The 26,432-nt window shown below is 37.6% G+C and overlaps 1 protein-coding gene across 8 annotated transcripts in view; it reads right to left on the reverse strand.

Annotated features, from left to right (window-relative positions):
* The window catches only part of PDS5B (PDS5 cohesin associated factor B), a 249,318-nt gene that overhangs the window by 23,231 nt on the left and 199,655 nt on the right, over window positions 1-26,432 (reverse strand). Inside the window, exon 36 of one of the 8 annotated variants that reach the window (XM_074216064.1) lies at window positions 15,079-19,494. The exons of the other annotated variants lie outside the window; for them this stretch is intronic. Within the exon in view, the coding sequence (XP_074072165.1) occupies window positions 19,459-19,494 (36 nt within the window). The 3' untranslated portion in view covers window positions 15,079-19,458. Of the gene's footprint in view, window positions 1-15,078; window positions 19,495-26,432 lie in introns of those variants that run through there. 8 annotated transcript variants of the gene reach the window in all.

The following is a 26,432-nucleotide window of genomic DNA, read 5'->3' on the forward strand; positions in this document are numbered from 1 at the left end:
GTTAGCAGAAGCTAAAGAAGAGAGGAGATAACAGGGGAATTCCTGGGGAATATGTATATGTGTATATATATATGAAATATCTACAGATATGAAATGAAAGAGCTGCTCATTATATATGTAAATATATATTCACAAACATATATGTAAATATCTCTGTATAGGTGTCTAAATATATGGAATAAATGTGGAAATGAAACAACTGTTCACTACTATATACATGCAAACATGTATGTACATATCAGTATATATCTCATTGGAGGTATATACCACATTGAGTCCACAGATTACATTTATAAGGCTTCTCTCCAGTGGAAAAATCTCTGATGATCATATATATATTTACAAATATATATGCAAACATATATTTTACATTCCTTGAATCATTAATATCAAACTATGTATAACACAGGGTGATGTATGTTCACTACTTTCTTGGAACCAGTATAGTCAAGTTGAAGTGCATTTCCCTGTAGTGAAATCATCCAGAAGCTCTCATTTGCATATTATGCTTGTTTGCATCAAGTCCTAGAACAGTATAGAGCTTCCTGGATAGAATCTCTTATTCCCTCAAGAATAAGCCTATCCACACAGAAAAAAACCAAGTGGATGAAGAATGTCTTCTGTCCAGTTGGATAGACAAATTGTAGAATTAATCCTTACACATATATATTTTAGACAAACTGCAAATGACAGACAAGGGATAGAGTAGAATTGAGCAAAGGGAAGAAAGAAGGTTGATTATCTTTGGGAAATTGCCAGGTTCTTGTAATGAGCTCAAGTTCTTCCCAGAGAAATGATCTGTCTTAACATTTACCGATGTTGTATGAATGACAACAGAAAATTAATTTCCAAAGAATTTAAAATTAGTATAACTCACAGGACAATGGAGAAATGCACAGTTGCTACAACTTCTAATGAGGAACCACAAATACCTAAGGATGCTATTTTAGAATTATATGACAGGAAAAGAAGACAGGTTGGTCAAATGGCAAGAACAAGCGAAGAGCCAACAGCTAGTCTATGCATTCCTCTTGTGTCTTCTCCATGCAAGGAGAATTCAGGAAAGGTTTCCCCAGTACACTGGTATGATGCCTTGTAATGCATTAGAGGAGGAAATGAATTAAGAGTCTTAGGTATGGATAGGTTGTGATTTGCATTGTGGAAAATATCCTTATGGATAAAATCAGAGCCACTGGAATGTTTGGAATATATATATATATATATATATATATATATATATATATATATATATATTTTAGTGGGGTTTTGCAAGGCAATGGGGTTAAGTGGCTTGCCCAAGGCCACACAGCTAGGTAATTATTAAGTGTCTGAGACCAGATTTGAACCCAGGTACTCCTGACTCCAAGGCCTGTGCTTTATCCACTACGCCACCTAGCCGCCCCTGGAATATATATATACTCACTTTATCCAGGAGTGCAAATCTAAGAAGGGGAATGAAAATCCAACATTACATATACTTTAAATCAAGAAAATTTAAATACTGTGCTAAATCCTGGTGAAGTCAGGATAATGGTCTTCAAGAGAGGGGGAGACTTTAAGGATCTTTGTGAGTTTGTTTTATGAAGAATTCATCAATCTCTGACTCAGGGAAGTAAGAAAGTTTAGACTTTAAAATTCAAAGGTTTACAAGTTACTGTAAAAGTTCACAAGTGACTGCAAAAAGTTTACAGATTAAGTTTTTTGAAGAAGTGGCAAAATAGTAAATTTCAGTAGAAATAGTGGAGTTTAGAACTGTTAGTTTTGGTTCTGGTTTGTGACAGCACCTCTAATTTTACTATATGTGATTCAGGAGCGAAGGAAGTGATAGTAGCAGAAGGCATCTGAATGACAAGAGATGAGAAAGAGGAGAAAAAAAAGGGAGCTCATGCTGAATGATCCCAGTTTTTTCTGTAAAATATGAGGCAAGGTACTCATGTCTGGCAACTGGATGGAGCTGCCAGAGAAAGAGTCCAAAAATCAGGGTTCTGGGAAGTGAAAATTTCACAACTAACTCCAGAGATGTAAAAGCTCAAATCTTTTCATTCACAAGCCTGCAAAGTTCACAGATTAAATTTTTCCTGGAGAGACAGTAAGTTACTTTAAGGGCAGGCTGAATAACAAAGGACTAGGAGAGAATGCCGGCAGGAAAGAGGAAAAAAACAGCCATAAGAAATGGCTGAGCTTATACTCAAATGAGTGAATCCAACTCTAGGGCTAGGCTGAATTATTAGTCCTTACAAGGTGAGAAAAATGTAGTTTCATTGAAAGAGAAAGAGAAAAAGCTTAGAATTGGGTCCATATGGTGGGGGAGAGAGAGAGAGAGAGAGAGAGAGAGAGAGAGAGAGAGAGAGAGAGAGAGAGAGAGAGAGAGAAAGTTTGGATTAGCATAAGTCTAAAAAAGAATCTAGAGGAAAGAAGGGTGAAGGAAATGGCAAGGAGTCCAGGAGTAGAGAAAAAAAGCTTACATCAACATAAATCCACCCACATGGAGCTGGGGCCATATTACTCCAGCAGAATAGGACGGAGCACATGATTCTAGCTTAGAAAGAAAAAAAAAAAAAGCAGCCCTGCGGGAACCAATGAAGACCTCCATCCTGGGGGATCTTGCTTAAATGCCTTTCCATGGTGTGTGGCACAAGGGTGATGCTTGGGGAGTGGTTTAGCATCTGGCTCCAGGTATTCTCCAATGCATAATGGAGGGGGGACCCCCAAGAGTGGCTAAGACAGCACTCAATGTCTTTCCTATCACAAGAGTGTGACTTTCAAGTCCAGCCTGGCAAAAGATTACATCATTTCCCTGTGCCCTACTTCACTCTGATGAGAGGGGATAGATAAAGTTTGGAAGAGGGATGAAAATATCTGGAATAGCTTCTGTGGAGAGTGGGAGTGGGAGTTCCTTAGGAAGGTATAGTAGGATTGGCTAGCAGCAGTTAGGGCCCAGGTGAGGTTATGAAACAATTTGTAGTGAAGCTCAAAAAAATTAGTGGGTGATTTTCTCCACCATTCAGCAGTTACATGTTTTGTTGCCTTCTGTCCTTCAGTCTTGAAGACCATGACATGTAAGTGAATTGGATTTAAGAGACAAAGCTGTGCAAAGTCACCAGCCCCACTTAGACCTCCTGAGCCACCAGGTCCAGTGACCAGATTTGAAGGGATCAGGCACAGTTGGGGATGGCCCTGAATATAGTGGGAGATATTGACCTTTTTAAGCTAAGGTATTTAACTGGTCTTAGTGTGACTGAGGCAAAGCTCATTCAGTGATTAAGGATAAGAAAGGAATGAGGCAAAGAATGGTCACTTTCACCTAGGATTACTTCCCCACACACACACACCCAAAAATCAATCTGGGAGGGGAAGACCCTCGGGCTTCTGGTCAAAACAGATACAATTGCTATTTACATCAAGTTTGAGCCAAACAGGGACCAAACAATGACCTAGTGGGGCTTGGCCTGCAACGCATTCTAGGCCAAGAGTGATTTGGATTTAAAGCCTGATACTTAAGAAAGAAGCTCCAGTGTGTGGGCATATAAACAAGGAATTGGTTGAGGTGTAGCTAGGTGTAGTCAACCCTATAATAAGAACATTTAAGAAAAGACAATGTACAGTTCAATTGGTTCACCAAGGAATAAAGATGGAGAGGAGAGAGTAGCTAGTACATGTGGATAATTGAGAAATCAAAGAGATTTGGAGGCCAATGGTGAGGATGAAGAGTAGAATAAGACAAGGGAAGACAGGCAGCATAAGTAGTAGACTTGACAAGTAGTAGAGAAGGACAAAGAGGTAGGAGAGTTTGGGGGATGACCTTCCCCTGATAGCAGGCTGCTCAGGAAAGGAGGGAGAGCAGCTCAGCTGAGAAGTGAGGACTTTTAAGAGAGATATGGTGATTGGGCGGGGGTGCAGTAGCTCAAAGAGCAAAGATGAGGGATATGTATATGAGGGGTGGTGGTTCAAAGACTTAATGCCTTCAGGCTAAGGCAGGGATCCTTTGTTTTATGGGTAGGGACTTATCTTTTGCTTGGGAGGAAGGAGATATTTTACTGGAGGCAGGGATTTACTGGAGCAGTGGATAGAACACAGGCCCTGGAGTCAGGAGTACCTGAGTTCAAATCCAACCTCAGACAGAATAATTACCTAGCTGTGTGGCCTTGGGCAGGCCACTTAACCCCATTGCCTTGCAAAAAAAAAAAAAATCTAAAAAAAAAATTGATCTCTCTCATAGCTTAGATGATAGGATGGGGGGGGGGGGTAGGGTCAGGACAGAGGGTACAGATTAGTAACTATAAAACATATTTCTCAGTCCAAAATTTCCCCTACTTCACTATCAGGATTTTGGGGGCTGGTAGGTGGCAGAGTGGAAAGAGAGCTGGGTCAGAACTCAAGAAGATTCATTTTTCTGGGTTCCAATCTGGCTTCAAGCATTTAATATCTGTGTGATCCTGGGTAAGTTACTTAACCCTGTTTGTCTCAGTTTCCTAGAATGTAAAATGAGCTGGAGAAGGAAATGGCAAACCACAAATGAGGTCATGAAGAGTTGGGCCTGGCTTAACAACAGGATTCTGATTGGGTGATAGATATGAATAACATGAACCTCCAAGAAAGAGGGGTTACAGAATGAAGGGAGAAAGTGTAATGGGGAGCAAGGAATACTTCAACTGCCTAACCTTGACAAGAGAGCCTTAAATTGCCAAGGATTTTTGATTCCATTAATAAGTTCTCCAAATTCATAGTAGTGGCTTTAAAGTAAAATTCCTTGAGGCAGCTAAGTGGTGCAGTGGATAGAGCACCAGCCCTGGAATCTGGATGCCGTGAGTTCAAATGTGACCTCAGACACTTAATAATCGCCTAGCTGTGTGACCTTGGGCAAGTCACTTAACCCCAAAGCCTTAAATAAACAAAACTTTTTTTAAAAAGGTCTAATTCCTTTCACTTTTGTAAATAAAAATCTCTTCAATTCAAACACATTAAACTTTAAAAAGCACACTCATCAACTGTGTTTCCTTCCCTCACTACTTTATTGCTCAAAGTTGGAATCCCTCCTTACAGTAAAAAAATAGCAAAATGCTTCCAAGTTTTAGATTATATAATTCATCACTGAGGATGTAGTATGAACAGATACTTTTGAGTCAATGATACTTTATAAATAAATGACAGAAAAAGAAAATCATAGACTTGCAAAAGGAAGGTGTCCTAAAAATTATCAAAAACAAGATTGGCTAAATCTCTATAATCATTATTATGAAATTTTCTCTTTGTGCTAGAGGGCTAAAGGCAAATTCCATAGAAATTTACTTATCTCATATTTGTGGGATCCAGGCTTGGGTTTCCCTCTTGCCCAGTAGAGCACTGTTGAGTATTATTTCTGGGGAAGCAAACTTTTTTTTGTTTTTTTTTTCGAGGCAATGGGGTTAAGTGGCTTGCCCAAGGTCACACAGCTAGGTGATCATTAAGTGTCTGAGGTCAAATTTGAACTCAGGTCCTCCTGACTCCAGGGCTGGTGCTCTATCCACTGCGCCACCTAGCTGACCCTTGGGGAAGCAAACTTAACTGAGAAAAACTTAACCTACACAGGAACTTCAAACAGTTTTCAATCTCCAGGGAGACCCCAGCTAATCTACATTCTCCATGGAGACTCCAAACAACTCTCAGTCCTTATGGATACCATACCACCCTGCTTCCTATATCCTATAGGCTGTAAAAAGGCATGCTCTCCCCACTGCTCAATGCTGGAGTCCACTCAGAACCAATGTGTTCTTTTCTTCAATTAAACAGCTTTGCATTTATTTCCATTTGTATTGCTGTCCTTATACCCTGGGTTCACCTTTTGATCTTTCATTTGATGCTGAAACCCAGGAAAGGAGTTGCAAGGAATCCTACTAGGGAAGCAGTGAGGTTCAGCAGCATGCTCAGGCATCCTGATCTTACCAGAAGGAACCCTTGCAAACCCTCTCCTGGACCAACCCCTCCCTATTTAAGGATGACTGCTACCCATCCTCCCACTCACCCATCAACTTTAGAAGGTGAAGTTTCTTTGAGAGGTATGACTTCTTCCCAGGCACTCCCCCTTCCTCTTTGCCAGGACACCTTCAGAGATCCTAGCTGAGCAGGAAACTGCCTCACAACAGAAAAGCAGAACTGGGATGGCTCAATGGTGGGGGTGCCCGTACCACCTTCCCCCCAGCCCCAATATGGGCCTTAGTCATAGCCAAATTTACTGTGTGGATTACTGTGTGAATCTTCACCTCTCATATAGCTTAGTATGGGTAATTTAGTACGGGTAACAATCCAAAAATTCTCCAGATACCCCACTGGGATGAGCCTACAAAATCCGAAACAAATTGATTCCCAAATCGTATATATACATATTATATATATTATACACACATACACACACACATACACACACACACACACACACATATATAACTTTTGATTATGCCATCCTCACTGACCTAAACAATCTGCATCAGATGAAAGGCAAATGGAGTAAGATTCCTTATGTCCAGCTATTTTTTCCACCAGGCAAATCCATCTCCACTATTCAAATGATTCTTCTCCATCAACCAGAACCTCCCAAAACAGGTAAATCAGACCCCTCAGCCACCTCCACTGTTCCTCCAGAGGATCTCCCTGGAAGATGTCCTCCTTTTGGCCCCTCTCTACCTTGCCCTTTCTTACACTCCTCCTCCACCTAATTCCACCTTGTCTTTTGCAGTGTGGCCACAGCAAATCCCTACTTCTGTCTCAGATACTTTGCCTTCTTCAACCACCACAATTTCTCCTGCTCTTTCACCTCCTCTCTAGGTTCACCTTCATGCCCATCCTGTCCTCCCTCTTCATGAAGTGGTGGGTCCTGAGGGTGAACTGATCACGGTGCATGTCTCTTTCTCTCTTTCCAACCTCAGTCAGATTGAAAAATGCCTTAGTTCCTATTCTACAGATCTTTTTCAGTTTTATTTGTAGTTGGGTTTTTTGGCCAGGCAATGGGGTTAAGTGGCTTGCCCAAGGCCACACAGCTAGGTAATGAAGCGTCTGAGGCCAGATTTGAACCTAGGTACTCCTGACTCCAGGGCTGGTGCTCTATTCACTGAGCAACCTAGCTGCCCCGCCAGCTACCCCCCTTTTCAATTTTCTAAGGAATTTCATTATCTTGCTGTATCTGATGACGTGACCGGGAAAGATCTTTGTTATTTTGCTAATGAGAAGGAAAGGGTCTAGAAAGCAGCACAAGACTACACAGACATGTGAAATACAGAATCCCACAGAAAGTCCCATAGGGACAACTGCCATCCCTTGGGAAGTCCCTAAGTGAGACCACCAACATTCCCAAGATTTACATGTACAGGATCCCATGACTGCTTGCCTGTTGGCTAGCCTGAAAAGTCATTATCTTGGAAAATTATCAACTTTGATAAATTTAAGGAGATTTCACAGGGCCCCAAAATTAAACCATCTGATTCTTTGTTTTGACCTTCCAACCTCATTACAAGGTCACTCAGTTCCTCTCAGACTCTTGGCATCACCTGGCACCTCCATTTACCATAGAGGTCTCAGTCTGCAGGCAAAGTGGAGAAGGCAAATTCCATCTTAAAATCACATTTAATTAAATTATCCTTGGAAATACGATCCAACTGTTTCCCTTCTCCCTCTTACCCTGGTCAAAATTTGAGCCACCCCTGGGATGCCCCTTGGGTTAAGCCCCTGTGAACTCATATACAGACTCCTTTCTTCCTTGGCAATTTCCCATCTGAACCTGGTCCCGCTATTGGAGACTGCATTCCCACCCTTAAGCTCTCAAGGGCATCTCCTGAGGGAACATGCTAATCAAACTCTTCCTCTGCCCTCTTTGGACTATCCAGATGTACTCCTCTCAAGCCTGTATCTGGGTCCTGCTGAGGCTCCTTTGAAACAAACCAAAAGTCTCAGGCCCAAGTGGAAAGGTCTCTACCAAGTTATCCCCACTACCCCTACCACCGCTCAACTAAGGGGCTTCATTGGGTTCATTTCTCTTAAGACCTAATACCCATGCATTGCTTTCTGAATTTTCTATACTTCAAACTCCCCCTGCAGATTCTACCCCACCACTGACAACTTTTGATCTTCCAGCATTGAGACTAAACCTTTGCCTGGACTCACTCTACTAAATTGCACCAATCCTGATTTTACAAAAAAAGTTGCTGTCTCTTATCTAGCACTGTGTCTAGCCCTCCCAGCCCCACATCTGTGTGGCTCTCCATGCTTGCCTCTTTCCCTTCACAAGGAAGTGGTTATTCTAGATGATGCAACACCCACAGCATACTAGTGGACACTGGAACTAAACTTTTGACTGAATTTGAGACAGAATAGCCCCCTTTGCAACCCATGACAGGCCTAGCCCTTGCAGGTTCTCTCTCACTTTGGCATGGGGAGAGGAATGAGTTTGTTCACCTCTCTTCACCTTGGGTATGACAGAGGAGATGGGATCTTCCTTTGTGGGAAGGTTGGATACTTATGTCTTCCCAGGTCTACCTCTTGTCACACACTGAAGTGGCCCCTAACAAGTCCCTGTCACCCTTAAGACACTGAAGGGTACCCACTCATTCTTAGTGGCTATAGGTATCCTTTCTGGAGTGGGCACAGGTAGGAGGCATCCCAGCTTCTCTATTACTTCCATCAGCTGTCTCTTAAAAAAATCTTGATGATATAGTCAAAAGCCTCCAACAAATTCAAGATCAATTAGATTCCCTAGTCACAATAAACTTATAGAACAGAGGGGGTGTGAACCTACTGACCACGGAGAGAGGAGGCTTCTGTTTGTTCCTAGCTTATTAACCAGTCTGGCTTGGTCCAGGATGCTGCTAAAAAAAACTGACTGATAAGAGTTTCATGTATTAGGGGGGGAAAAAAATTCAGTTGAATTCAGCCTTCCCACAGGCTCCCTTGGGCTCATGTTAACCCCATTAATCAGTATTTTTGGCACTCCTCTTAGGTCCTCCTTTGTTCTGTATGTTTACATCCTTCATCCATAAGACAGTGAATGAGCATGATGATACTTCAGGCTCAACAGTTCCTCCCTTTACCATTTACTGTAGCTGATGATATCACCACTCTCCCCCCCTATTCAGCTAGAAGCAGCTCCAGTAGAACTGAGCTTTGACCCCATCCCTTTTTTTTGTAAAATTAAAACAAAAGACTGGGATGTTGAATCCAGGCCTAGGTTTCACTTTTGCCCATTAGTCCTACTGAGTATCAGTTTCAGGAAACACAAGAATCCAGATTTTCTAGACTCCTGCATTCCTCAAAATAAAAATGGTAAATGAGATGCTATAAGGCCCTAGTCAAGTAGTTTTACAAAGGACAAAATGCTGGGTTGAAGAAACAGAATGCATCCTAAGCTTAGGCATCTCATTCATGTTTCATGCAGAGATATCAACTGCTTCCCAGTCCTGTGGTGAATTTTTCTAATAACATTTCATCTCCCTACTGTTGTATTGGCAAGTTCTTAAGATCAAAGGTGAGAGAGAGAGAGAGAGAGAGAGAGAGAGAGAGAGAGAGAGAGAGTGAGTGTGTGTAGGTAGGCCAAGTCATTTGGAAATTCGTACAAGGATACTCTGTTAAAATTCCTAATTCTATTTTTACCTATTCTACTCAACACTTTCTGAATTCTAGTTATACGGAATTCATGAGCTAAGTATCTGAACATATAAGTACTCCAACAGTATCATGGAGGGGATTTAGGTAGAGATCCAGAAAGAGGCTGTTACATTACTATAATTATTTTTAACATCAATATATAAATATATAAAGGATTTATAATTTTGTGAGACTGTATCAAACAAAATTTAAAAAAAAATTGCTTAAAGACAATAGTTATGGTGATGAAGTATGTTCAGTCAAGTAAAAAGCCAAATTTTTTTTATGGTCCAATTATCCAAGCTGGGTGTTCTACATGAATACAAGAACTTTTAGAATATTTTAGTAACTTATTTCAATGTAATTTCCTTTTCAACCTTATTTTATTTTATACATTTAAAAACAAAGAGAAAGATTCCATGGGTTTTAGCAGACTGAAGGCTAAGCACCCCTGGTCTAGGTTTTGCTATGTACATACGTGCTAGCTTGCATAGTTAGGCCATTCATACATCTATCTTGGACCAACACGGAGATAGAACAATGAATTGAATTGAGTAGCTTGAACTGCTTTCAAAAAAACTGAACAGCATTAATGATCCCAAGCTTCTCCTTGAAACAAAGGCCCATTTTTTTAATATTGATATTTTTTTCAGTTTATAACTGTTATAGAATACTTTCTCTAAAGAACTGGGTTACAGATTAACCCAAAATGATAAGGTATCAGTATTAGGCACAAGAAGACTTATGAATATTACCAATGAATTGGGCAGCTGATGTAAATATTAGATTTACTATCTGAAAAAGGAAGACAGCCAGTCATGTAGCCAAGACCAAGGAGTGGACAGCCTGGCATCCACCACACTAGTATCTAAGCAATGTCAACCAGAAAGTCTTCAACATAGTGGGTAGTTCCACTGTGGAAGATTTTACTTCAGATCTTTTATTATTCTTTAAACCATTCCGTGAGTCCTTGAAGGTTTTTAATTATTACAGATTTTATGATTTTAACCTATCCTAGGACCTGGAATTTTTTTCAATCACTGTGTCTTCAGTCTTTCCTAGGCCATCCCCTAACTCTTGCCTGTATGCCTTCTATTGAAGTGAATTCCTGCTGAGGAGAGGTATGGGTAACTAAAGGTCCCTGGTGATTATTCAACTCCACTTGCAGTTTTAAAATTTCTTTGGTTTGTTATCTGCTGAAGCTATTTTATCTGGGGAATGGGGGGGAGTCTTCAGAAGTTGGGTGAACTTTGAAGTGACTTCAAAGGCTTTTTTGGTTTATCTCAACCTGCAGCTAATTTCACTTTTCTTTGGAGTAGTTTTGAAGTTGCCATCCTAAACTTACTGACCTGAGATTGGAATAGTAGTGGACAAAGGATGGAGAGTAACTGAGGTTACTGCAAAAGCCTTTGGTAAATGCACATTTTCCTTCCCCAAGTCTTTCACAAAACCTTTCATGATCATTTCAGTTTTCTCTCCTCAAATTTTCCCAGAACATTTTGCCCACACTTCACCTTTGCCCTTATAATAATATACTTTGTGTCTTATCCATTTGTGAACATGTCCCCATTATATTGTAAATTTCTTGAGGTCAGTCTATCTTTTTCCATGTTTTATCTTCAATCGTGTTAATATATAGAGAACTTAAAGATTTGCAAAATACTTTACATATTTCATCTAAGAACAGCTTTATGAAGTAGATGCTATTATGTCCATTTTACAATGAGAAAACAAGATGATGAAGTGGTAAGACTTTCCTATATGCACAAAGATAGTTAAGTGGTAGGATTTGAATTCAGATCTTTCTGACTTCAAGGGTAGCATACTATCCAAAATACCACCATAGCATGTGAAATTAAAGACAGCAAAGATGAATTATCTATATCTGATCAAACATTATGTAACATTCTCAAATTATCAGATATGAGAAAGCATGCTTTTCTATTTGGGACAAATGGAACCCCTTGGAATCTAACAAATAACTACATTCATTCTTACAAAGTTATTGTAAATGATCTTAAAGAAGAGGGAAAATAGGGAATTTTCTTTTTTTTTTCCAAGGCAAATGGGGTTAAGTGGCTTGCCCAAGGCCACACAGTTAGGTAATTATTAAGTGTCTAAGGCTGGATTTGAACTCGGGTACTCCTGACTCCAGGGCCGGTGCTCTATCCACTGCACCACCTAGCCACCCTATGAGTTTTCTAATAAGTTCAGATTTGGAGGCTGTGTACCAAAAGTAAGAGGAAAGACACATAATCAGCTAAGTACCTTTACAAGGACTTCTTTATCTTCCATTCTGGATCATCATTCACTGCTCTAGTGGTAGGTGCTCCCCAAGTTTTCTCTTTCTTATGTTGATATTAGCTCTGATGGACTTAAACTCTATTATAGATGTAGATAATTTCCACATGCAAAAATCAAGCCCTAACCTCTTTCCTAAGCTCCAATCCTATTCCAGTTGTTTAATTTTGATGTTCCATAGGCATCTCAAACTCAACATACCTAAAACAGAACTAATGATAAATTCTCCTATACCTTCTAGCCTTATTTCTGCTGAGCACATCTCCATCTTTTCAGTTACCCAGGAGAGCAGGGTTTTTTTTTGGAGCCATTCTAATATTGTATCTAATTCTGTACCCCACTTCAGCTTATTTTACCAATAAGGAACTGTAATAAAGTCTTGCCCAGGGTCACCCAGCTCATGTCTCAGACTAAATCTAAACTCAGGTCTTCCTGACTCCAGGATGGGAGCTCTATCTATTGCATCACCTGGCTGCTCCTGGGAGGGCAGCCTTAGAGTCATTCTACAACTTTTTAATCTCTCTTGACTCTCAAATATAGTCAACTTTGTCAATTCTATCCTATGTCTCATATCTACCTCTTTCTCTCCATCCACACAAACCAGGCCTTGCACAAGTTTCCTAATTGGTCTTTACTTCTAATCTTTCTACCAATTCTCCATACAGTGGCTAAAATAATCTTCCTAAAATGTGAACCTGTCTACATTACCTCTTTGAGAATCTTCATTTACACTCTATTGCTGCTAGGATGATTCAGTTTAACACACATTTATTAAATACCTACCATATGACAGGCACTCTTGCTGAGTGCTAGGAATATAAAGACAAAAAAAAAAATCAAAGACCTAAACCTCAAGGAGTTTACATTGTATTTAAGAAAACAATTCAGACAAAATCAAATAATAATCAATACAATTTCTAGATAATGGAACAAAATAAGGACTGGCTTCCATGGAGAAAGAGCTTTGGAAGAAGCTAGAAATGGTATGGAGGGGAGGAAGGGAATTTCACACATGGGGGCAAGCAGAATGTCATCCATGGAGATCAGGCATGTAGAGCAGCTTGCCTGTTACATAGAAGACATGAGACATGAAGGAAAACAAGTCCAATTACAAAGGACTTTTAAAATATCAGGGGAATTTTTTTTTTATTATATTCTACAGGCAAAGAGCTCTTTCAACCTGAGTTTTCTGAGAAGAAAAGTGATATGGCTAATGCTTTAGGAATATTAACTCCTGCGGTGGCTAGGTGGCACAGTGGATAAGAGCACCAGCCCTGAAATCAGGAGGACCTGAATTCAAATCCAACCTCAGACACTTAATAATTACCTAGCTGTGTGGCCTTGGGCAAGCCACTTAACCCCATTGCCTTGCAAAAACCTAAAAAGAAAAAAAAAAGGGAATATTGACTCCTTAGTTACATGGTAAAGATCTTGAATCAAGGTTATTGGCTAAGTGAAGGAAATAGCAAAAATGTGAGATGTGGTGATATAAATAAGATTTAGCAACTTGAATGGGAGTGGTGAGGGAAACGATTTGGAAGAAAACTGAGTTATATTTGGGTTTAACATGCTTATGAAATATCCCTAAGTTTCAGGTATCCAATAGGTTAAAAAAATGAATTTATGAAATAGATTATAGGGTGAGACAGAAACATCTGAGAATCATCTATTAAAAAATAGGGATCAATTACTAGGGTATACTAATACATAAGGAACTAAACACTTGCTAACCCAGATAACGAAAATGAATAGATATGGAATATAAGAACCAGAAGAGCAATCATAAAAACCATAGGGAAAAAGTGTCTAAGAGAAATGTTCAATGCAGCCAAATGCTGCAGGATAAAGATTGATAAATCATCAGATTTTGCAATTTTACACACACACACACACACACACACACACACACACACACAAGGAACACATATGAACTGTACCACTAAGAAATTAAGTTTCAAAGGAAATTAGGAAGACTTATGAACTGAGGCAATTTAAATAAGAACAAGAAAAATTTATACAATGACATGATATTAGAAATACAACTTTGGAACTCTGTTCAATGCAATGATAATCTATAAACCAGATGACTGAAGATGAAACATACTATCAAGCTGCTATTAAGATGTTGGGACTTCAGAATGAAACAGTTTTAAATTTGGCTAAAGGAAGAATTTGCTTTGCTCTATAATGTACATTTATAAAGGTTTTTTTCAGTTTTTAAAATTGTTCAACGGGGGCAGGTGGTGGGAGAGGTAAGAAATATTTGTAAATGTGTATTAAAAGAACTGTGGGAATTGAGGAATTGGGTAGATGAGCAATGTGATTAAGGCCTCATACCAGGGCTCTTTCTGGTCTCTCCTGGGATCCCTTAAGGAGTCACTTTTGGTGATCTCATTCATATATTATTTCTATGCAGATTGACTTCCAACTCTCTCAGATCAGTTCAGTCTTTCTCCAGAACTCTATTTGCATTTCACCAACTCCTTTTTGAAGGCTGAAATGAAGGGGTTTTTTTTATGTTTATATCTTTAAAGAATGCAGGAAATCTGGGAATGTTTCTAAGCAGAAAGGAAACATTCAGGAGAGAAAAAGAATTAGAAATAGAAAGGTAACTGCAGGGACAAGTTCTCAAAGGAGACTAGAAGGCCTGAGATCAAGAATATAAGCAGAGGAACTGGCATTTGCAATAAGGGTCACCTATCTGAGTCTATAGAAAAGGACAGAATGGGGGATTAAGAAATCTAGAGTACAGAGTTGAGAAGGAGATCATGATAGATAAGGTACAATTTTTTTTTAAGTCAAGTATTTGGAAAGGCCTACTGTGAAGAGGACTAATTTTTAAGTAGTATTTTAGCTATTTTTAAAAACTGGGATATACAGTACAACAAGTGGGAAAAATTTGGGGCTGTCTGCAAAGGAGAGTGCCATCTGTATCCAGATAAGATGTGGAGCTTGAACAAAGTTCAAAGACTACTCCCTTTAATTTAGAAAAAAACAGCTATCTTATTGTCTGATCTTGTTACCTCTTAGACTTCTTGTCTCTTCTTTAAGGATGTGATTTCTCTCTCATCACACTCAATTTGGATCAAGGTACAACATGGAAACACCGTGGGGGGGGTGGGGGGAGGGAAGTAAGACTGGGGGGAAATTGTAAAACTCAAATAATATCTTTAATAAGAATAAATTAAAAAAAAAACTTGGATATAGCCTGTGATTAAAATTAAACTTTACACATACCAGTTAAATACAATGTGTATATGCATAGTATAATTTTGTGATAGTAATTAAAATATTTTGATCAAAATTTATAAATGAATTACTTTCATAAATCACTTTGGAAAGTTAACAATGATTTATAAAACATTAGCAGAGGAGTCTGAAGTGCTCCTCTTACTGCAATGAACCATTATGTAAAAAGCTGGGCTGATAGACTGAAAAATGAGATAGCAAGAAGGGGAAGCCAAAATTCAGAAACCCTAAGAGTCTATTCTCAAAACCTCTGTCTGAAGCCCTCTGATTAAGAAAAAAATTAAATTAAATTAAAAAAATTCAAAACAGTGCAGATTTAGAGGGACCTAAATCAGAAGGCAGTTTAAGGTCTTGATCAATGAGGAAGAATTTGAAATTTGTTACCTAGGAGGTAAAGTTAAGGTTACCCTTAAGCAGGTTAATGCATTTCATTATTATTTCAAACTGTTGAAACTTTCTTTTATACCTCTAATTATCTGCTTTTCATATTTATTTGAGCAGAAAAGATTAATTTTCACTGTGGTCTGTTCCTTATACTAAAAGATCCAGAGGCAGCTCCAGGTTTTTTTTTTTTAATAAGTTGATTTAAAGTTAATTAATGAGTATTTTCCAATTACCCTAGGGTTTTCCAGAGCCCTGCCGAGATCCACTATTCTAACAATTGACATTTCTTATGGATGTCTAAAATTTTTTACTGAGGTAGGACTTCATTTTCCCATTCATACTTGTTTGTGCTTTACCAGATTATCAGTGATAACAGTCACTGGACAACACTGGTTTGGGGACATACTGATTCCTAAAATATAATGTTAAGATTAAATACTATTTGTGAGCCCTTGAAAAAACTCCAAAGACATAAACAGATTAGATTCCTTTATCCTTAGGCAGGGATATTTTTGTCCCAGGGGAGTTTCACAGTATAAATGAGTTAATTTGAAATTTGACAACATAAACTTCTTTCCCAAACAGGAGTTAAGGGTGTTAATAGATCAAAATAAATTTCTTATTAATTTATACTCTATATTAATGTCAAATGAATTTATGAATTGCCCAATTTTTTTATTTGAGGAAAAAAGTCTTCCTCCTTCAAGCATCTATAATCACACAAAGAACAGAAATTGAAATAGAAAGAGTTGTGTTTCACACTCCCCCTTTTCTCCAAACCCTGATAAAAGAGGAGCTGAAACTATCAATATAGGATTCATTATCTGAAAAAACATACATACAAGAAGTCACCACTAGCAGTTTTCTCTTGGGCTTTACAATTTCTCAATGGAAGTTGGTACCTGTCAAGATTGTAAATGGCAAGTCTGGACCAAAAAAAACCTCAGTATCATTGGATATATAACTCTCCTTAATTTGCAAATATTAAATCTCTAAACTTATAAGATCATCAATTATCCCATTCAGAAAAAAAAATGAGTCTTTTGGGGCTATTAAAACATGAAGATCAAAATCTATGCTTGAAAACTGATTTCACATCTGCTAATCACTCCATATTTCATAAAGTGACACAAGACATTTTGATTCCTTCTTCTTATCTCAAAAATTTCCTAGTTATCTGATATTCTTATAGTTGGGAAAAAAATCTTATAAGTCATACATACATGGAACTGAATGTAATTTATTTTTTACTACCTGGAACAAGTCTTACTGCCACTTTTCTAATTTACACCATACCCAAACAATTAACTGTAATGAAAACTAGATGGAATGGTGCTATAGTTGCAGAAAGACAGCCTAATTATATTTTCAGACTTCTAGCATATTAGAAATAATTATGAGTGCAATTGTTTTTTAAAAAAAGTACTATTATGTATTTTCATTATAATTAAAGAAAAAAATGTGCTATTAGAAATTTTTTATAATTATTTTTGCTCTACTATTTATAGGCAAGCCTAAAGAACATTAGAATATGAAATACAAATTTTTAAGACATTGAGGACAGTTCACCTAAGATGGAGACTCGCAGAACATTAGGAGAACTTCATATCAGCAATGAACCCACTTTCCCAGCAAATAATGAATATTACAGAATATTCAAAGTGAAAAAAGACAAACTAGCATTAAACATAAACAGAATTAGCATTATAACATTATTTATGACCTGGTATACATCATTAATGTTTGATGAAATTGGTTAGCTTTGATCATGCAAATAAACTTTTAATCCACAAGCAGTTTTAAGCATTTCCTTTTTTTTTATAAAATGCTCTCAAAGACATATTCACCATAAATATTTTCAGTGCAATCAAATCAATGAAGAAAATATAAAGCTAGCTTTTATTCTTTATTTCATAGATTAAAAACTTGCATTTGCACTGCTCAAACATAAGTAGCCTATTTAGAAGAATTCTGCTAATGAAAAATTCACAACCAATATACCTTTTAACCCAACATTAGCTGCCCTAGTATACAGCAGTCTCCCCATAATCAGTGGTGCCATCATGGGTATAAAATGAATAATAGCTAAATATTGAGAAAGGCTGTTAAACACAATTTGCTACATTAGAAAAATGAAGATTTGCCTGCTCCATTGGCATAAAGAAATATTTACAAGAAAATCATATCATTTATGTTATATACATTGGAAAATGGTAAAAAGACATTTTCTAACAAAAATGTCCTTTATTACATCACCACCTATAACCTATCTTGGAAAATAACAAAAACATTGGTAGGTTACACAAAAATGCTTCATTTTTCAGTGAGATAAAATTTAATAAGTTAGATATTGATTTTTTTCTCATGTCAACTGCAAAACAACAAAAGAACAGCATCTGAAATAATAAGATGAGTCTAGCTAAACATAAAAGTATTAACTTATAAACATTTTGGTTCAAAGATACAGTTCATAAAACTGTATAGGCTAGAGGATACTGTCAAGTAATTAATTTCTGTTTTTGCAGATTACAGTAAATAAAAAAATTAAACTACTCTGAAGTGTAGCATAATGGTAATTCCCTATTCCCCCCTAAAGGAATTCCAAACAGACTTTTGTTAAGACTGCAAAATCTATATCTGCTAAGTCAATAAAAATGTAAGCTACAGATACCAAAAAAAAAAATTTTTTTTTGGTTCACAAAAAAATGAAGTACAATAATAAACTGTTGGTGGAAAATTATGTTATGAGGCAATCATATACTACTGCTAGATACGAATTTTCAGAAAAGATTACATCCCATTTTTAGCACATTTTTCCCATAAACATGCAATTCACTATAAAATACAAAACACTTGGCTTTCAAGAACAACTTTATAAAGACACACTGCATCAATAAAATTTTTTTCTTTCTGATTAACTTTACACTGTATTAAGAACTGTAATTTCACTAATGTTTATATCAGATTTCATATAATGCAATAATTTGCATTTTGTGAACATAATGTTCATGAAGAAATATCTACACACATTAACATACTAGACTATTAAAAACTTACTCAGTTACAGAATTTTATTGATACAGTAGATTAATAAAAACTGAAAGGGGATAAATGGGTAAGGAATTCAGTACATTATTTAACAGCACACACTTTAAAATTAAAATATTTTAAATCTCTCTCCCCCCCCTCAAATGTTCAATGCCACAAAAATCCAGAATACTCTGGCACCAATACTGAGGTGTAAATTCAAACAACTTAAGTACTATTTCACAATTTGCACCTATTGTATCATCATCCTATTAGACATCATTCAGCTGTAATGGCAGAGCAATTTAGCACCTCTAAAGAGTAAAAGGTGCCCAGAAGTATGAACACTAGATTAGATACACAAAAGGAAAAAGACCATTCAACTTTCCAACAAATAGTGGCATGAAAATGACACTATTTGTCAAAACTGATTTTTTTCACAGTAAAATGCCGAGTACAAATACAAACACTGACAGACGCTGCTTAAGATCTATTCTAACAAATTGTCTTCAAATCCATATAGTGAATTGTAGATCCAATAAACAGTTGGATACTGTCAGTTTTTAAAGCCGCAAATAAAAGCTATACAAGCACTTTAGAAGTCAGAAACATTAAAAAAAAAAAAAGATATATTTACAAGTTTCTCTTGAGTTCATGTCTACATAGCCAACGCACATGAACACTTTCACAAAGACCCAGTCAGTATCATCAACGTGTGTGGCTAAAGCTTGTGACTGAGGAACTGCAAACATGTGGGCAGTAAAAGCAAGGTTCAATCTTCCTTTCTTCAACAATCCCGATGTGCATCAACAGCTTAATTAAGCCTTACACTGGACAACAAATGAATTCCTCAAAAATTTCACTTAAGAGGCTTTTAATTATGGTGGTTCATCGTCTTTCCCTTTTAGAGGTTCGCCGGCGTACCTATTAAAATTAATTATTGACAGTTTTAAAACAGGTTCATGTTTGGAAAATTAAGCCATAAGTGGCATGATGGATGTCATATATTAAACTCTCTCCTCCCCCTCTCCCCATTGTTTCTTGCTTAATCCTGTTATGGCCCCAATCTGATCCATTGAAGCCTAGATTACTGTCACTGGGAAATCAGAGGGCAGTGTCCAACTCGTGATCACATCAGAATGCCCCTTCCCAATGGATGTGGTTCTAGGTACCTCAAAGAACTTGACTCTAGAGTAAGCTATGGCTACTCTGAACCTTAAAGAGTTCTAGGTTCATCATCTGCCCTGCTACTACCACACCCTCAACATCATTAAGTCTTTCCACACACCTTGTAAATTAAATTTCCGTGTATATACTGTTTACCCGAATTAGAATGAGTTCTTTGAAAGCAGGGCCTTTGCGTTTTGATTTATATTCCAAAACTTAGTACAATGTTTTAAGTACTTGATAAATATTTTTCCATTCCATTCCATTCTTCCACTTATTGCTACATATTAACTTCCTTCATTATCTCTACCATTTAGAGTTAGCTCAAGCACATTTGAGACTTAGAAATTTTTTATGAAATTCTACTACCTATACTAAAAAAGATACAATTTTTCTAGAAACAAGAAAAAAATACACGTTTGCTGAAATGACTAATGTCATAAAGACTAAAAACTAATGTCTGCAGCAAAGAACAATGAATAGATTCACTAATAGTCACAGTAATTGGTTTATACTTCCATTATAATTGATATACAAATCTGCACTGGCCAGATATACATCAGGTTAAAATAAATTTTAACTCATAGCTATCAGATAGACCAATATGACAAAAAAAGGAGGATGATCAATGTTGGAGGGGATGTGGGAAAACTGGGACATTAAATACATGTCGGAAGAGTTGTGAACTGATCTTTTTGGAGAGCAGTTTGGAACTATGCCCAAAGGGCAACAAACTGTTGAACCCTTTGATCCAGCAATTCCACTGCTTAGGTCTGTATCTCAGAGAGACCATCAGAAAGGGAAGAAAACCCACACATACGAAAATATTCTTTTTTTTTGTAGTGGCAAAGAATTGGAAATTAAAGGGATGCCCATCAATTGGGGAATGGCTGAACAAGTTGCAGTACATGAATGTTATGGAGTACTATTGTTCTATAAGAAATGATGAGCAAGCAGATTTCAGAAAAACCTGGAAAGACTTGCACAAACTGATGCTGAGCAAAGTGAGCAGAACCAGAAGAACATTGTACACATTAAAAGCAACACTATGTACTTGCTCTTTTCGGCAGTACAAAGATCAAAGACAATCCTAAAGGATTTTGAGATAGAAAATATCATCCACATGCGGAGAAGGAGCTATGGAATCTGATACCTGTATAAGCAGTATCAGATTACTCACTGTCAAGGGAAGGGAAGAGAGATTGGAGGAAGGGATAAAAATGTGGAACTTAAAACCTTACAAACAACAACAAAAAGGTTTTGTTTCTTTGCATGAAATTCATGTGCAAAATCATCTTAGTTTAATTCAATTCAAATCAACAAGAAGTTTTTTTTTCAAGGCAATGGGGTTAAGTGGCTTGCCTAAGGCCACACAGCTAGGTAATTATTAAGTGTCTGAGGTCCGATTTGAACCCAGGTACTCCTGACTCCAAGGCCAGTTCTCTATCCACTATGCCACCTAGCCGCCCCTTGTTTTGTTTTTAAAAATAGAGTCCTGGTGATGTCCAAGGTTCTGGAGTTACAAAGTCTTGCCCCTCAAAAAATCTCATAAAGTATCTGAATTCAGAGTTTAAATTCTACTGGTAGATCAAGTCTCTAAATGGGTAAGATAACACAAAGTATTACAAAATAAGTTCAAGAATGAGAGAACACTAGTAATTGGTGACACATGGAAAGGCCTGTTGTAATAGAAAGGACCCTAGTTATACTCTGAAGGAGTCTGGACGTTCTGTTAGGCAGAGATGAGGAAAGATTACAGTGTAGACTTGGGGAAACCTCTAGTACTAAGGTACAAAAATGAGAGTATATAATGCTGCTTAGGGATAGTAGATAGAAGACCAGTTCAACTAAAATATGGAGTGTCTAAATCTGAGTTGGATGAAACAAAATTGGTAATATGGTGAGAAAATGACTGTGCAGGGCTTTTAAAGTCAAGTTAAGAATCTTCTGTTTAATTCTTAACCTGAGAACCAAGAGAACAAGCAGGAGGTCAGGAAGGGTGTGTGTGTGTGTGTGTGTGTGTGTGTGTGTGTGTGTGTGTGTGTGTGTGTGGAAGAATGTTGTGAACTTATATGGGAGACAAAAAACCATCACATCTTTATTTTCATTAATCTCTAACTGAAATTGAACATTTTCTTCAATTATTTATTTAAAAAATTCTGAGAAGAGATCCATAGGTTTCACCATGCAGCCAAAGAGGGCCATTACACAGAAAAGGTTTAAAAAAAAAAAGCCTATCCAACCGACAAGAGAGAATAAAATACTCAGATTTGTTCCTTTAGCCAATTAATTTGACAACTCTGTGGGTGATGGACTGGGAGATGGTGGGAGTAGGGATCAGAAAGAAGACTACTGCCAGAATTCAAGAAAGAAGTGAACAAGAAGTGAACAGCCTGAACAACAGGGCTGACTGTGTGAGTAGAAAGAAGAAAGACATGAAGGATGTTATAACATCTGAATGGCTAAGATTTGCCACCTAACAGGATATAGGTTGTGATGAGACAGACACTGGAAAGGATGCTGATTTGTTTGAAGAAGAATGGATTTGAGGACAACATCTGTTTTGGAAATGTTGAATTCAGGGTGACTCAGGTGAAAAGAGGCAAATAAATGGTAATATGGAAATTGGAATTTAAAAGAAAGATTAATTTTTAAAAATTAAAACGGGAAGGGCAGAGCCAAGATGGTGGCGTGAAGGCATCTCAAAACTCCAAAAGCCAACTGTGACTCTAGCCAAAATTTAGAGGGGCAGAACCCACAGAAAGACTGAGTGATATATTTTCCCAGTCCAAGAAAACCTAGAAGTTCCACGGCAAAGGTATGTTTCACCAGGACTGGGAGTTGAAAAAAGACCGCTCAACAGCACAGCCCCGGAACATCTTGAAGGGGGAAGGGAGAGAATTCTGCTACACCAGAATAAGTATGGAGTGAGGGAGCACTGGCCAAAGAACCTGCAGTGAGAATCTGGAGAAAACAACCTGCACCCCCAAGAGCACAGCCCACAGATGGTAAGGAGGTCAGGAAAGACTGCAGAAATTTCTCTGCTCTCCCTTGGGGTAGGACTCTGCTGTTTGCCCACATTCAGATCCAGGATGCAGTTTGGGCTTCCATACTAAGATAGCCAAGCAGGAACCCTCCTCACAGCTCCAGGGCAGAGGGAAGTGTGGTGGTCATCAACATATCAAAGCATAGGCAAGAGAACATAAGACCTTGGAGGAATAAAGGTCCCAGTGGGGTGCCCCCCCCACCAAAAAAAAACCCAAAGTCTTGGAAGTGCTGTAAATTAGTCCTGGGCTGAGGAAATGAGTAAACAACACAAAAAGAAGAATCTGACCATAGAGAATTACTTTAGCCCCATGGAAGATCAAAGCACATACTCAGAAGACGATAAAATCGAAGCTTCTGTATCCAAAACTTCTAAGAAATAAATAGAAAATGGGCTCAGACTACGGATGAGCTCAAAAAAGACTTTGAAAAGCAATTAAGGGAGGTGGAAAAATTGGGAAGAGAAATGAGAGTGATGCAGAAAAATCATGAAAACCAAATCAACAGCTTGGTGAAAGAAATACAAAAAACTAAAAATGACCACAGGAATATAAACACGGCAGGACAGTAATCAGTTAATTGCTCAGAAGTTCTTCATTTTTGAGGACAATATTACTGTTATATCTCCATTTATAATACAAAACAATCTTGAATATGACTAACAAGGATCTCTATGGTATCTATTACATGGGTAGAAGACAAAAGCAGGGAAGATGTACAATGTAAGCTTTTGGGAGGAATGAGAGTTGTAAGAATGAAATTCTGAAGACACAAACAGAAACAATGCCAATGGAAAAGAAAAACAAAAGTCTGAAGAAATCAACAGAAATGCAGAAGAACACACGAATCAGCTTAGATTCTTACAATACCTAGTAAAAGAAGGCAACCGAGCAAGTAACCAAGATTTCTAAGTGTTAAAAATCAAGGAACTCGGGGACAAAAACGTTGTTAAAAGCTCTATAGGGAAACGAAGATCAAAGTTGAGAAAGAAATGCAATTTTGAACAATAGTACCTGACAAAAGATAAGAAAGTTTTTCATTGCTATTTTGTGTCTATATTTCTGTAAATCAATCAACAAGTTTGGGAGGCACCAAAGACAAAAATGAAAATCTATGATGTAATAATGTGACTCACAGTCTAACTTAAGAGACAATACGTTCACAAAAAGGGCTGTAAAAAAAAAAATCTAAAACAGAAGCAAAACTATCCTGGTGAGGAAACCACTAAAGACCTAATGTGGAAGGTGAAGTTTAACTATATCTAGAAGCAAACCAGGCATTCCAAGAGAGGAAGATGAGGAAATAGCACATTCCAGGCATGTCAGTCCAAAGGCACCAGAAATGGGAGCTGAGGAGGTCATAAAATACAGAGGAAAGGGAGCTGAATGGAGCCTTAAAGTATATCTATAATTGGGGACATGAAAGGTCAGATAATTATAGGAACTAAGAGAATATAGCTACACAAAAAGTCAGGGGAGATTATTCAGGAAGAAAAGGTGGTCAACAATGTCTAATGCTGTAGGAGTTCAAGGATAAGGAGTAAAAAGTCATAACTTTGGATAATTAAGAGATCACTCTACCTGTGCAGAGAACAATTTCAGTTGAATAAATTCTAAGTCTGATTCCAAATCATCTGGAAGAAAGGGAGGAAAGGAAGTAAAAGCAACCAAATGCAGAAAGATTTTTTTAGGAGTTTGGCTGAGAAAGGAAGAAGAATTATGAGTTATAAGGGTAAGAGCTAAGGGGATGGTAAAAATTGGTGATAAGTTTATAAGGATGGAGAAACTTGTTAGTGTTTATTGGCAGTAGTGAAGGAAGAGTAGATTGGGAAAGATTAGAGAGATGATAGTAGGAAAAATCTGAATATCTGATGGGATGAAATTAAGGGCAAATGGAGAAGGAATCAGTGAGAAGGGTCACTTAGTTACTAGACTGGAGGAAAGGAAAAGAGTGAAGAATAATATCAAAGGAATATGAAATAAGGAGAGAGAATAATCTTTTGTGTATAAAATGAACAGATATTTAAGAAATCTATAGATATATAGACAGATAATCTAAAATGTCAATATAGATTATATGAATATATTTACTTGTATTTAATATATTTAGGTTCCTTAACCCAGAAGAATTACATCCTATGATCCTAAAACCCTTGGTAAGAAGTTACTACCAGGGGTGGCTAGGTGGTCCAGTGGCTACAGCACTGACCCTGGAGTCAGGAGGACCTGAGTTTAAATCCAGCCTCAGACCCTTAATAATTACCTAGCTGTGTGACCTTGGGCAAGTCACTTAACTCCACTGCTTTGCAAAAAAAAATTTTTTTAAATGTTACTACCAAGCGACAATAAATAATGAATGAAATATGGAGAACAAGAAAGAAATTTCAGGACTTATTTGGGGCAAATGCCTGGGTCTTCAAAAAAGGAACAAAAACTGAATCTAATAAGAGTGAATCTAATAACCGTAAGCTGGTAAAAGCCTAACTTTATTCTTAATAAAATTTCAGACCATGATGCTGAAAAAGATTAGAGAATCCTTTAGAGAAGCCAGTCTAAAGTAACTATCCAAGAAAGAAAAAGTACTATGTGCCAAGTACTACTATACTAATGGTGCTGAGGAGAGAAAGAAAGGTCAAATACAGTCTCTGGCCTCAAAGAGTATATATTCTAATGGGAGAAAATGACAGATAAAAGGAAATATATACAGAAGATATACAGAGTGGATGTAAGATAGGTAGCCTTAGAAGGAAGTTAGAGCATCCAGGGGAATCAAGGAAGGCCTCGTGCAAAAGGTGGTTCTTTTGCTAAGTGGTGATGGAAGTCAGGGAAGTTAGGTAGGCAGAGGTCAGCCAAGAAAGCACTGCATGTGTGGAGACAGCCAGTGCAAAGGCAAATACAGAAGGTATAGTGCCAGAACTGAAAAGTCATTGTAGCTGCATCACAGGGTGGAGGGAAATCAAGGGCAACAAGATTGGACAGAAAGAGAAAGAGTTACATGCCAATAGGAGACTTCATATTTGATCCTGATTGAGATAGGGAATTGTTGGAATTCACAAAGCAAAGGCATAATTGATTGGAGCTACACAAATCATTTTTGCTGGCCTTGAGGCCAAGACAAGAGTCTGACCTAAAATCATGACTATTTGCATGGGGGAAAAAAAGAGATGTATACAAGAGATGTTGTGAAGGTAAGAAAAAACACTAGTTATGTGAGTGAGATGAATTAAGGATGACAATGAGGTTGGGAACCAGGTGACTGGAATGCTAATGGTTTGAAGCTGAGGAAAATTTGAAAGATTTGGGGGGAAAGATAATCAAGTCTGTTTTAGAAAAGCTGAGTTTAAGTGTTACAAGATATTGATTTTAAGATGAATGACTGTAACTCAAGAAAAAGACCAGGGTTACATACATGGATCTGGATAACAGTACAGAGATGATAATTAAAGCTATGAGATTTTATAGGTTCACTAAATGAAGTAAGATAGACCAAGTAAGAAAAGAAATCCCTGGAGAGAACCTTGCTGAAGACTTATCTGTTAAGGTATGGGAGATGTGCTGTGAATTGGAGGAAGTAGCTGCTACAACAGTGAAATCATATATCCTAAAACCAAATCCAATGGTAGATTAAAGGATAAGCAAGATTAGTTTACT

Source organism: Macrotis lagotis, chromosome 1, assembly GCF_037893015.1.
Source record: "Macrotis lagotis isolate mMagLag1 chromosome 1, bilby.v1.9.chrom.fasta, whole genome shotgun sequence".
NCBI classification, from domain to species: Eukaryota; Metazoa; Chordata; class Mammalia; order Peramelemorphia; family Peramelidae; genus Macrotis; species Macrotis lagotis.